The following is a 12,643-nucleotide window of genomic DNA, read 5'->3' as shown; positions in this document are numbered from 1 at the left end:
TGATCATCCATGTTTCAGGCTTTCTGTAGGGAGTTGATGAAGCACTGGCAGTGCTCCATAGTGTATATAGATGGGGGTGGGAATCACCCTCTTACACAATCTCTCAGTATTGTTTAACTGGAGCTAAACCAATGGACTGCTGACAAGCACCATGATTCATATACTAATGAAAGAAGGCCACTTTTCTTTGGCTTAGTAGCTTCTTTATGTAACAAAAATGAGCTACTGTGTTGATCTCCAGTATCATAGAATTGCTCCACTGGAATCAAAAGAATCTCAGGATTTTTCAGACACGGCAGATGACAAAGATGGTGTGTAGGACAGTTTTCCTTAAGGAAATCTACATAGAACAGCATTTTTTGTGTGAAGCAGATCCTCACGTGTCTATTGAAAACACTGAAGGAGGCAGATGTATAAAAAGATGAAATGCCTGAGTGGGAGAGCAAATGATGGCTATTACCACCCACTGTCTCCAGAGATATGGGAGACCCACTCAGTCATTTCAAATTAAATCAAGCTTTATTAATCCCACAAGGCAGACTTTTACAGGTTGACAGGCTGGTAATAAGGGGCCATTCAGTCAGCCCTGTACTAATACTCTGCTTGAAGTGATTCCACCAGGCTGTTAAATACGTGGTGATGAAAAGTGGCGCTATCTGTAGAGTGGAGGTTCTTCCGTCTGTGTGTTGGTCTGTGTCTGTGAGAAAATAAGGCGGCTGAGGAGTGATGCTCTTTGTCTTTTGCTGTGCATGTGCATGTCTATGTAGATGTGTGTACTCGTGCATATGTGGGCTTGTGGGCCTGAATGTGGGTCAGTGTGTTTTTGAGGACAGCTGAGCTGAGTCTTATGAGAGAAAGTGTTTGTAGACTGGTCTTAATTAAGTCTGTCACTACCTAAAGCTTGTCATTTATCAGGCTCCTCCTGAGGCGTGTGTGTGTCAGCCATTGTCAAAGAGCAAGTAGTGCATGACTGCCAGAGACAACAGATCCAAGCAACATGGATGAATGCTTGGAAGCTAAGACTGGATATATAATATAGTGTCAGCTCCCAAAACTGTCTGTAGCCTTTAGCCTATGAGAACTTTAATTTAAAGAAGATAACCTGCTGCACATGAATATATAGTTATATTTCTAAAAATATATATTTTTAATTCCTGCGACTGTTTTAGAAAACACACTGTGTTAGTTGGACTATATTTAGCTAGTGCACTAGGACTCACAGCAGTGCCTTTGTTCAATGTATTCTCTGAAGGTTTAACAATACATTACATTAAAGTTCCTAACAGCTATTCTGGATTCTTACCAGGAATCGGATATATCAGGCTTTGCTACACACAGGCTCAGATATTAATTTGCATATATATTTCTTAGGATTTTGGTTTTTTGATGGTGATAAAATATAGAATCTTACCAGATTTACCATTTACTCGTTTCAGATTTGTTTCTGCACAAGACTGCCAGATCCATTAATCATAAAATAATTAATAACAGGCCTGTTTTGTGATAACACCTACCACTAACAAACAGAGCCATATGTTCTGCAGATTGCATGATTCATCTCTGCAGATGGTGAATGACCATTTTAACCAGTTATCTTCCTTCTTCCAGCGGGTCAGTAAGGACAAACAATGGATTGATTTATTAATCCCATTAATAATGCTGCTCCCAAGAGGATTTCTTTTATGAACAATGTATTCGCTCTCACTTCTGCTTGGACCAGCATTCCCCAACTCACTCGAGGAGGATGGCCAATCAGACAAACCATCCATTTAGGTCATTAGCTAATTAAAGCTGCATTATCTATTGTATTGCCTGAAGAAGGGAGATCAGCTTGTGCCCTCCATGCTGTCAGTGGGTGTCAATCATGACATTTTAATTAGCTTTTATTGGGTCTGTTGGCTGAGAGTGTGTGGTAGATGGACAGAAAGATACATATGAAAAGGATTTATGTGGATGTTCTGAACACATGAAGCAAAACTGTTTTGCTTAGTGAAATCTGTTTTTGTGCTGAGTATGTTGTTTGAAGCAACTGTCTTTGTTTTCTTTTTGCAAAGAAATAATCAAGTTAATTATAGACGTGTCCCCTAGTGTTTATACTGTGCAGCCAAGCTGTGAAAAGGGCTAAAAAAATACTCCTCAGATACAGGGATAAGATGTGAAATAGATGTGTCTAAAAAGGAGATAAATTGATAACTTCCTTGTCACCAAACAACTCAAAACTATGCCAGTTCAGCTTGACAATGTCAACTGAGTAAGGGGAAACCCTGATTGAATGTGCCTCCACACATGTGTGAATACGCCGTCTGCCTCATTATTCATGCAGAAGCATCTCAGAGACATGAAGATTAATGTCCCTGGCATGCGATGGCGCCCTGCACCCTCCACATTTTCTTCATTCTCTGGTAGTCTACTAGCTTCTTCACATCGGTGTTATCACGTGGGAGATGGAAGGAGAGACAAAGGGGGAGAGTAATATATGAGAAGTCCATGCTGTCAGCAGGAAAACAAAAGAAGAAAAAAACAGAACATGTACAACTGAAGTGTGATGACTTGCTTGCCTTACTACATACTCGGTCTCCTTTCCTATGTCAGGGCTCCTTCCCAGGGAACCTCCAGCTGGTTCTGGTTCTGAGGCCCACTACCCTTCTGCAACGCACACTCTCCGACATCCTCTTCAAGTTCAACAAGGATGAGTTCAAGATGAAGGTGCCGGTGCGTGCTCTTTGGGTCTCCTGTGCAAAAACACACTTGTGTCTATTCCATGAGTGACTTGTGTTCTCCTCTCAAATAGGAAAAAAAATGAAGAAGAAATATAGTTGCTCAAAGATGTTGATGTTTGTCTCTCTCAGGTGATTATGTTGAGCTCTATAACTGAGCTGCACTCTTATATTGATCGCACCCAACTGACCCAGGAGCTCGGGGGAACACAGGAGTACTGCCATGAGAAGTGGATCTCTCACCGCACAGTATGTACTGTTCAGTACTATCCATTGATTATAAGACAATTTAAAAAAAAAAAAACCTTTTTCTGCATGCCTGTAAGCAAGGGTTAAAGTGGGTTTTGGTAGAAGGGAGAACTCTAGTATTCAATGCAGCTGTAAGGATTAGGGGCGGGATCATTTAAAAATAATACTTTAAGATCTAATTTAAACTGAAATGTGCTACCCTTGACATAACCACTTACAATGAACACCACAACCTGCACTGCTTAGTCTGTGTGCCACAGTGCTGTAAACTAACCACTACAGCCTGCACTAAAATCCCCAGCATTTTCATCCAGCACATATATACAGTATGTACCATGTACAGGTCCAACATCTGATGACCAAAGAATAAGCATGGTTACATAAGCTTTAAATTTCCAGTTTATCAGATGCCTTTGAAAATAATTTCTCATCTTCCTCTCCTGTCCTCTTTGTCTTATACCTTTCTCCATCTCTTTGAGGGAACTTGCTATACCACACACAATTGGCTCGCAGCCACACTGTGGTCCAAACGGTACAGAAATAGTTTGTATTTGCTGATATTTGCTAAACTTTTTGAAGCATTTGAAATTACCTGAAGGTTATAAGTGTTACTCTGTTTATCCATGAACACCTTACTTGTGTTTAACGTGGAAGCTGGCTTGTAAGTTGGCTGCAGCACATGAAAAATAAATTTTTCGGTTCTATTAGATATTAAACTGCTGATAAGATTTGATCACTTATTAGCTAAAAGTGCCAGAACTGGATCCATCCAGTCTACTTTAACCTCCGCCTATACAGTAAGATCAAAATGTAAAGTGATATTTGCAAATTGAGTACTGACGATATTGTCATAAAGTATTCTACTTACAGACTGCAATTCGGAACTAGCCAATCCCCTCAAAAGTGCACTTTATGATTTGTTTTACATGTTACAAGAACCCAGTGCATTTTATCAGCATCACCTGAGAATGAAAATTTGGCATTTTCTCGATGAAAATCTCTGTTGTGTCTCCCGTGACTCAGGCTATTGAAGGCTTTGCACTGATGGTAAAGAAAACGGCACAGACTCTGCAGTCATTTGGGACTGAGCTGGCAGAAACTGAACTCCCAAATGAAATACAGGCCACAACCATCCTTCTGAGCACACACACCAGCAAGAAAGAAAGAATGAAGGTAATACCTTCAAATATAAAAATGCATTCTTTGAAATTACAAGAGTAATATGATATGCATTAATTGCTTCATTGGTCTGTTCAGATAATGCATGCTTGCCCCATCTGTCTCTGTATTTCTAGGAGGATTTACTGGTGGCTCTGGGTCAGGGCAGCAGGCTGTTGGAGAGCATCAATGAGCCTGTAGTGCGAGACCCCGACCACAACATGAACCAGGATGAACTGGAGAATCTGGCTACAGTTCAAAGGTTGGAACCAGTTACGCCAGTGGCACAGCTGCGGGACGGTGACTGAAAACTAAAAAACTTCCAGTCATGGCACATTAGGAGATATTAGAGGAGCACTTTTTTCTTTGCTGATTGAGACAGAACTTTTAACTTTTTGTGGGATGAATATTTGTTTGAAATTCATAAATAATGATTCCCTAGATTTTTTTCGGACATGCTTTGAACTAAGTTAAAATTAAGAGCTAAGCATATCAGGCCAGCACTGAATTATAAAGGCATTTCACATCCTGATGTATTTACGTAACAAAAATTAAAGCCTTTTTTAAAATGCAAGATATTTTTTCCTGGCCTGTTTCATCTCTTTTCGCTATTTTAGGAATATTGTTTCAAGTCAGTATGCTTTGAGGTCACACGGTATTTTAAGGCACATTGAGAGAACCGATCTCCACAATAATCATAATAGTTATTGCCACTAAATAGCATAAAAACATGCAAACACAATAAACCAAGAGGATCTGAAAACCTCAGTCAGCATTCTCTGCTTCATTAATTTTCCCCCTACGGCTTTAGCTCGATTTAACGCTGGCTCTTTCCTCTCCGTCTTTCTCGCCTTGCCTGGCAGATTGCTGTCTCAGCTGGACGAGACAGAACGAGCTTTTGATGAGTTCTGGGTGAGACATCAAACCAAACTAGAGCAGTGTCTTCAACTGCGCCACTTTGAGCATAACTACCGAGAGGTGAGCAGGACTTTTTTTATATATTGAAATCCCGCATACTGGATCTCTTCAAAACTTGTGTTTCTGGTGCAGGTGAGGGCTCTGCTGGATCAGGTGTCTGAGAAACTTGCAACCTTCTCTGAGGTTGGGATCAGTCCAGCCCATGCTGACCACATCTTCATTGAGCTCACGACCTACGAGGAGAAAGTCTGTGTAAGTCACACCTGAATCATCACAATTAAAGCTTTGTGTAATCATGACCCAAACAGCTGAATAAGATGCTTTATAATATGGATGGGGGTGGAGGGGAGGTGTTCTGCTTTCTTTTTTGTCATTTCGAAATTACATTACACTCCAAAAACAAATCACCGGCTGTGTTTTAGCAGATGATTGAAATTAAATGATATTTAAATAAACTTTCATGTAAGAAAATTAAAAAAACGGAGATGTGCTTCATTTTGTTCAAAATGACTAATTTGTTTGCGATTTTATATAGTAAGGTTGATAGAACAGATAATAGTGATCATCATCATCATGAAATGTGATTAAACATCTTTATATTTCATATTCATGTGTAAAATGTCTAAAGTGCAGCAATTTTCTCAAGTTTTCTTATTTCATAATGTGCGTTTATCTAATAAAGTACTGCACAGAGGACGCAGGGATCACTAAAAAAGTCCAACTTAAGGACATCAAACTAGATGAGTTTCTCCCAAACTGTGAGAATAATTAAAGTCCATAAAGATAATAAGGAAAACCAAAGCTTAAGGAAGGTTAGCAAGGAGCAAGGGAACTCAGATGACATCAAGGGTGGAAAAAGAACAAGGTTGTGTCTAAAAATACAACAATCTACACAAAAAATTAAACAAATTTAAAGTAAAAGCGTAAGTAATTCAAATTGAAACATGCTATGCACTGACCAACAGAACCACATACTAAGCAAGAAAGACCTAAATAAAAAAGTAGTGCAATCAGCTTTAAATCAAGAACCAAAACTACATCAGCAGCTTCATCTGGACAAAATCCCATTACACTCTGCAGGAACTCTTAAATATGAGCTTTTAGGCTTATATTTCCTAAAATTCGTGTCACAGCTGCACAGTGCATTCAAAGCACAATACCTGTGTGCACAACAACCCCATATATTTTTGACTCACTCAGTGTCTATAACCCAACTGGACCTCTCAGGTCATCTCAGTGTGCTTTCAATAACTGTGGTCCTGTTCTTTGGAACAAACTGTCCGCTGAGCTGAGGTCAGAACTGAACTGTTGCACTACACTGGTCCTCAGGAGGTTCTGGTCAGAACTGCAGCCTTGTCCCAGGAGGGTGATGAACTGATCCAGAAGTCCCACTACGCTGAGGACTCCATTCAGCCCAAATGCAGTGAGCTTAGAACAATCAGTGAAACTGTGAACAACAATCTGAGAGCCAAGAAGGACCATCTCCTCAAAGCCAGGGAGCTACACCACCGGCTGGAGCGGGTGAGAAGACAACTGCATACATGCCCCCATTAGTCCCTTTGTCTTGTGTTGTTTCTGGTTTTTCCACTTTCATCCTCCTCTGCTCTCCTCTGCAGGCATCAAAGTGGGTTGATGATGGCATATACCTGCTGGCTTCTCAGCCGGTTGATAAATGTCAGTCACATGAGGGCGCAGAGTTGGCCCTGCAGGAGCTGGAACGTTACCTGGATAATGCAGGCGAGAATCAGCTGACAGACCTCAGCACCATCTGGAAAGACTACGAGGCCGTGCTGAACCAGCAGTTTAGGGTAAGAGGACTGACATGAGAGGAGAACACACGTGTTGCATTCAAACGTCACATCGCTGAGGTTTTCGCCAACAAAAATGACCACATTAGTGCTAATGTCTAACATTGCATAATATCTCATCTCAGATTATTGTGTTACGACTTTACTGATGTTGGCATACATCAATAACACATTTAATGGTGACACTTTTCCGGTGGCTTCCTGTGCATCAGGACCAAGTGGAGAAAGTTTTCCAGAAGCAGGCGTCCATGCAGGAGATGTTTGACAAGAGGAGAGTCAGCCTCAAGAAGCTAGCAGCTAAACAAACCAGGCCTGTGCAGCCAGTAGCCCCGAGACCCGAAGCCTTCATCAAATCCCCTCTCAGCTCACCTGGTCAGTCTTCACACGGCCGTACATTACACTCGTCATGCAGTGCAGAGCCTTTTCAGACTTTCTCAGGTTTTTGTGCTCTTCAGTCTTAGCATTACTTGAAGCCTGTTGATGCTGTCTCTAGCTCTTATGTGTGCAATACCTGAGACCATGCATTAACAGTCCATTTTCCACTGTTCAAACACAATAAGGATACATAACTTATTGCAGAACAACCTTGTAGAAGGAAATAAAAAAAATCTTATATTTTTAGCTTGAAATCACTATTTTCACGACAAAAAAAATGTATACATTTTCTTTATTTATCCTGCATCCTACACATTTACATACAAGGGCCTTTACACACTCTCCAGTTAATTTATAGTTTTTCACAGCTATTCTATTAGTCAGTATATTGAAGCATTGACAGTAATAGAAACCACATAACCTCTTTGTATTAATTGTACAAAATTGCCACACAATGTATAATATACATGTTGCAAAAAGGATGTTTCAAGCTGCAAGCATTACTGAGCTGAAACCAGCTTCTTACAATAATAAAGTATTTGGAAACCTTGAATGCAGCTTTTCTAATATCATGCCACATTCCTCATGACCAGCTAAAACGATCAAAGTTATTAATAGTTATTACATAGTTTAATAAGTTGAAAATCATCCCTGTATTTTCACATCCCCAGCACGCAGAGCAAAGCTGGAGAAGAAATGCTCAGAGACAGACTCCGGCAACTGTGAAAAAGTGAGACTCAAGATTCTGTTTGTAAACTGTTGTACAAGTGTTTTCTGAAGACTTTGGAGTCTGTTCCATATCCAATGTTCCCCCCTTTTTTTTAGGGAAATGGCCAACTGAAGAACGAATACAGTAGCAGCAGACATACCTCTCTGTCAGAGGAGGAGGAGAACCTGGCAGTGCTCAGGCGGTGAGGGATCAACACTAACTCTTTCATCTGTAATCAAATTACACAGCAGATGGGCTGTGTGAAAAGGGTTATCTGGGGATCTAAAGCTCCGTGCAGCTATCTGAGTACACCAAACCCCTTACTTGATCTCTCTGCCTTTGCCTTTCTGCAGACATGTTATGAACGAGCTGCTGGAAACTGAGAGGGCTTACGTGGAGGAGCTGCTCTGTGTCTTACAGGTGTAGAATCACTCCACAGAAGGTTTTCTGCGCTCTCTGTTTTTCCTGCTCTGGGTATTTCATATTGTGCTTTTGTTGGTTTGTTTCAGGGATACGCCTCTGAGATGGATAATCCAGCAATGTCTCACCTTATCCCTGCGCCTTTGCAGAACAAAAAGGAGGTTTTGTTTGGCAACATGCCGGAAATTTACCACTTTCACAAAAGGTAACGGAGCGCCATCTGGTGGTCACTGATCATATCTGTCCTGTGTTGGACATCAAGGCCAATAAACACATTCAAAATCTTTTTTTTTTTTTTTTTTTTTTTGTTTTACCAGAACTTTTCTGAGGGAGTTGGAGCAGTACACAGACTGCCCAGAGTTGGTTGGTAGATGCTTCTTAGAGAGGGTGAGTAAAGGGTGAGATAGCCGAGAGGCACACAACAAATTTTACTGAAGGAAGGGACTGTGCTGTACAAATCTTTTTCATTGCTTTCCCCTCAGATGACAGACCTGCAGATCTATGAGAAGTACTGTCATAACAAACCTCGCTCTGAGAGCCTGTGGAGGCAGTGCTCAGACTGCGCCTTCTTCCAGGTGAACAAATCAGCCGTCAGCACATTTGTGTTAGCCTAACCCATTTAACATTTCATTGCTTGGGGAAATAACAACCTCCCAAAAAATATTTTTAAAAACTCATTTGTATAAATACTTAAATTCAGTTGCCTAGTTATCAAAAATTGCAAACTGATTTTTCCAGCGTCCAGTGGGAAATTAAAAGCTATAATATTTGAAAAACACAGCATTATATAACAACTCAAGTTACCAAGTTAAACACATTTTTCAGTGAGATACAGTAGCTCAAAAGAGATTTACGCTCAGGTGGGCAGAGTAAAAAGGTGTTAATGTTTTATTTGACATCATTTTCTTTTTATTACATCAGGAATGCCAGAAAAAGCTGGAGCATAAACTGGGTTTAGATTCATATCTCCTGAAGCCGGTTCAGAGGATTACCAAGTACCAGCTGCTACTGAAGGTGTGAATCTATCTGTTGGCCACAAATCAAACAGACTCTACAACTGTTTTTTTCTGTTTTCGTGTGGTTGCTATGAGCTGTTTCTTCGGTTTTTTCTAACTTCAGGAAATGCTGAAGTACAGTAAGGGCTGTGAAGGGGCTGATGACCTGCAGGATGCGCTGACCTCCATTGTGGGGATCCTCAAGGCTGTCAATGACTCCATGCACCTTATCGCCATTACAGGATTTGAGGTGAGACATTAAACAGGCGCAGAGTTTATCAGTCACCTAACAGATGCTTGGCATCCACTACATGGACTCTCAGAGCCACCATAACCTACAGTTTATAGTTAAATATCTAGAAGGGAAGAAATTTCACAAACTGGCCTGCTGCAAAGGTGCCCAAATATCTGTGAAGGTAGACTGAGACTGCATGGCTAGGTGCTTGATTTTATAGGCTACACCTGTGGCAATGGGACTGTTAACACCTGAATTCAAGGAATAACAGTTGCCAGCCAATACTTTAGTGTATGTCACTGACATGTCATGGACGTCAGATAGGTTCTGAGGTGAAATTGTTCTTTTAAATGATATAATAGAGCTTTTTACAATCCATGAAGCAAAACTGAAAGCTCTTTTTTTTTTTAAATCAAAATGTAAAATCAGTTCAAACAAAGACTCGAGTAAGAAAGTCTACATATTTTGTGATATTTAAAACATTAAAGAACTGCACTGCAACAACATATCTGTGGCCCAGATATGCAAATCTGTAACACTCAAAAATAATGTGCAAACTGTGAAAACTGTTGGGAGAAAAGAGCTGACATGATCCTTCGACTTCCTTGATGTCAAAGGATCAAGTGTTAACAGATCATTTGAGATATAAAGGTCCAGAAAGGTGAAACTCCTTTTGAATTCCACTGTTACTTTCATCTAGCAGATGGAAACATGATGATAAGTGACGTGAGAGCTTTGAAATTAGGATAAATTAGACAAGTGTTCTGCTCTTGCGCCTGTTAAAACTTGGCAGCCACTTACAAGTGTATATATAAATTATTTAGAAAGATATATTTGTCATAATCGTGACACTTCAGATAACTCTGGCATACAGCACAAAAGAGAGCTACATTTGGCATAAAGACTGAGGTGTGTGAAAGTCAAACTTGGGCATCTGTAAACTATTTTAGAGCATATCCAGCGTGTTTTTGTTTTTAAATTAAAGTATCTCTTCCCTTCAACCCATTCATTTCTCAGGGTAATCTGAGTGAGCTGGGTAAACTGCTTATGCAAGGGTCATTCAGTGTGTGGACCGAGCACAAGAAAGGCCATGCCAAGGTTAAGGATCTGGCCCGTTTCAAGCCCATGCAGAGACACCTCTTCCTCCACGAGAAGGCCCTGCTCTTCTGCAAGAGGAGAGAGGAGAACGGGGAAGGTTATGAGAAAGCTCCTTCATACAGCTTCAAGCAGTCCTTGAATGTGAGCCCATCTAAGGTTGCAAATTGCATTTGATTCTTTTTTTACTGATGTGGTAACAAAGATGCATATTTCTCTTCACTGTTTATTGAACAGATGAGAGCCGTGGGCATCACTGAGAATGCAAAAGGAGACAACAAAAAGTTTGAAATTTGGTGCAACTCCAGAGAAGAAGTCTATATTGTTCAGGTAAATAAACAAAGACTAATAAAGAACAACTACTGAGCAAATACTCTGATAATGGTTAGATTTTGAGGGGTGTACATCCTTTTTGTCTCAGGCACCAACGGCTGAAGTCAAAACCACTTGGGTAAATGAGATCAGGAAGGTCCTGACGACCCAGCTGGAGGAATGCAGAGGTACATTCATGTATTATGAAAGCCATTATGAAAGTTTTTCTATAACTTATGCCTTAGCTGAAGTGATGTTCCAGCATCGCTGTTTTTCTCTCATTTGTGTCATTCAGAAGCAAGCCAGCAGAGGGCACCAGATCAGGCCACCCATGCTCCACCTGTTCCCACTGGAACCGTAAGTCTCAGGTAAGTCCGAACTCCCCACCTCATTTACTTTCTCTCACTGGTGTTACGAACATTTTCCATGTGATTGCCCTTTGTAAACTTTTAATAATCTGGGCCAGTTCTTTCAGAAATTGTTGAAGCTTCTCATGTTGCTCTCTTCTCCACTTGCAGCCCATTCAAGACAGGCCAGAAGAGCATTAAAAAGGGAGAAGAGAAGAAAGCTGAGTCCTGCAGTCCTGATGTCAATTCCTCCTCTTCTGTAAAGGCTGCAGGGAAAGGTGAGTGAAGAGCGCACGAGGGATACCCGCCTTGTTTCTTGTTAAATTTTAACTGTAACATTTGCAATGCATGTGTTGCATCAACTCTGTTTTACCCTACCTCTGTGCTTTCCCACTTCTTATGATTGGTTCGTGTCTTAACTTCTCATTTCCCAATGAATCAAGTTCCATTTTCCCTCCGTATTGATTCCCTCTTAACCCAACTTACCTTCTTCCTTAATTCTTTTTGTCCGTCTGTCTTGTCTCCTTGCTTTCCGTCTGAGTCAGATGAGGGTGTGACAAGCCCGACCTCAGACAGAGCTGCTGTGGCTAAAAAGCGCTTTACTTTACAGGGCTTCAGTAACCTCAAAGCTCAGAAAGGTAACTGCAAGCCAGAGATTTTCCATTATCCACCTGATATGTCATCTTCTGCATCTGTGAAACAAAAAAAGGATTTTTCCATTTAGTGTGACGCAATACATTTTTGTTTAATCATCTTAAGACACTAATATTACATCAGTTAGAAGCTGGATCACTCTCATGTCTTTAGGACAAGAAATAATCAGGCTCAAGTGAGTTTGCAGGAAGTTATTGCTATAAATCATCATAGATCATATACAATTATGTTTTTAACCTATTTCCTGACTTTGTCACAACTTCTGGGTAAAGCTAACTTCTGACAGCACTCTTTTCACTTTTACCACAAAGACATGAGTGTGTGACTGTTGCTCAGTCTGGAGAAAGTATCTGGGGGATTTTATTAAAGCCTTTTAGTCAGAAATGCTGCATGCTTCCCTCCACAGAGCCCTCAAGTACTGATGACAAAAGTTTTACATTGCCCATGACAGTCTTCCCATCATCAGGTATCGCACAGCTCTAGACCCCAGTTTTATTTCATCCAATGTAATGGCATTTGCACAGTTGACATTTTGACTTTGTTAAGAAAAGCATGTGAATCTGAGCAGGTGTTGAAAGTTATGTCAGGGTAAACAGAATAAATCAGCATGCAGAATATCAGAACCACAGAAGTGCAAAAACCTTACACCTG

At 40.6% G+C, this 12,643-nt stretch overlaps 1 protein-coding gene across 10 annotated transcripts in view; it reads left to right on the top strand.

Annotated features, from left to right (window-relative positions):
* Positions 1-12,643, top strand: part of mcf2lb (mcf.2 cell line derived transforming sequence-like b) — a 49,189-nt gene that overhangs the window by 30,271 nt on the left and 6,275 nt on the right. For 5 of the 10 annotated variants that reach the window (XM_085248905.1, XM_085248904.1, XM_085248906.1 and 2 more), the window contains exons 5-28: positions 2,593-2,712; positions 2,850-2,966; positions 3,990-4,139; positions 4,262-4,386; positions 4,988-5,102; positions 5,175-5,294; positions 6,372-6,563; positions 6,659-6,850; positions 7,063-7,222; positions 7,897-7,955; positions 8,051-8,136; positions 8,288-8,354; positions 8,444-8,559; positions 8,672-8,741; positions 8,837-8,929; positions 9,276-9,368; positions 9,474-9,599; positions 10,602-10,823; positions 10,917-11,009; positions 11,101-11,179; positions 11,287-11,359; positions 11,510-11,616; positions 11,884-11,976; positions 12,399-12,458. In XM_085248905.1, coding sequence (XP_085105031.1) covers positions 2,593-2,712; positions 2,850-2,966; positions 3,990-4,139; positions 4,262-4,386; positions 4,988-5,102; positions 5,175-5,294; positions 6,372-6,563; positions 6,659-6,850; positions 7,063-7,222; positions 7,897-7,955; positions 8,051-8,136; positions 8,288-8,354; positions 8,444-8,559; positions 8,672-8,741; positions 8,837-8,929; positions 9,276-9,368; positions 9,474-9,599; positions 10,602-10,823; positions 10,917-11,009; positions 11,101-11,179; positions 11,287-11,359; positions 11,510-11,616; positions 11,884-11,976; positions 12,399-12,458 — 2,728 coding nt within the window. The remainder of the gene's footprint in view (positions 1-2,592; positions 2,713-2,849; positions 2,967-3,989; positions 4,140-4,261; positions 4,387-4,987; positions 5,103-5,174; positions 5,295-6,371; positions 6,564-6,658; positions 6,851-7,062; positions 7,223-7,896; positions 7,956-8,050; positions 8,137-8,287; positions 8,355-8,443; positions 8,560-8,671; positions 8,742-8,836; positions 8,930-9,275; positions 9,369-9,473; positions 9,600-10,601; positions 10,824-10,916; positions 11,010-11,100; positions 11,180-11,286; positions 11,360-11,509; positions 11,617-11,883; positions 11,977-12,398; positions 12,459-12,643) is intronic. The other 5 variants (XM_085248907.1, XM_085248901.1, XM_085248899.1 and 2 more) reach the window with 2 other exon arrangements.

The sequence above is a fragment of the Mchenga conophoros genome, linkage group LG16 (assembly GCF_057382185.1).
Source record: "Mchenga conophoros isolate Kocher_MC1m ecotype Shallow Benthic linkage group LG16, M_conophoros_male_GT1.1, whole genome shotgun sequence".
Lineage (NCBI taxonomy): Eukaryota > Metazoa > Chordata > Actinopteri > Cichliformes > Cichlidae > Mchenga > Mchenga conophoros.
This window is presented reverse-complemented; position numbering and strand designations above follow the sequence as displayed.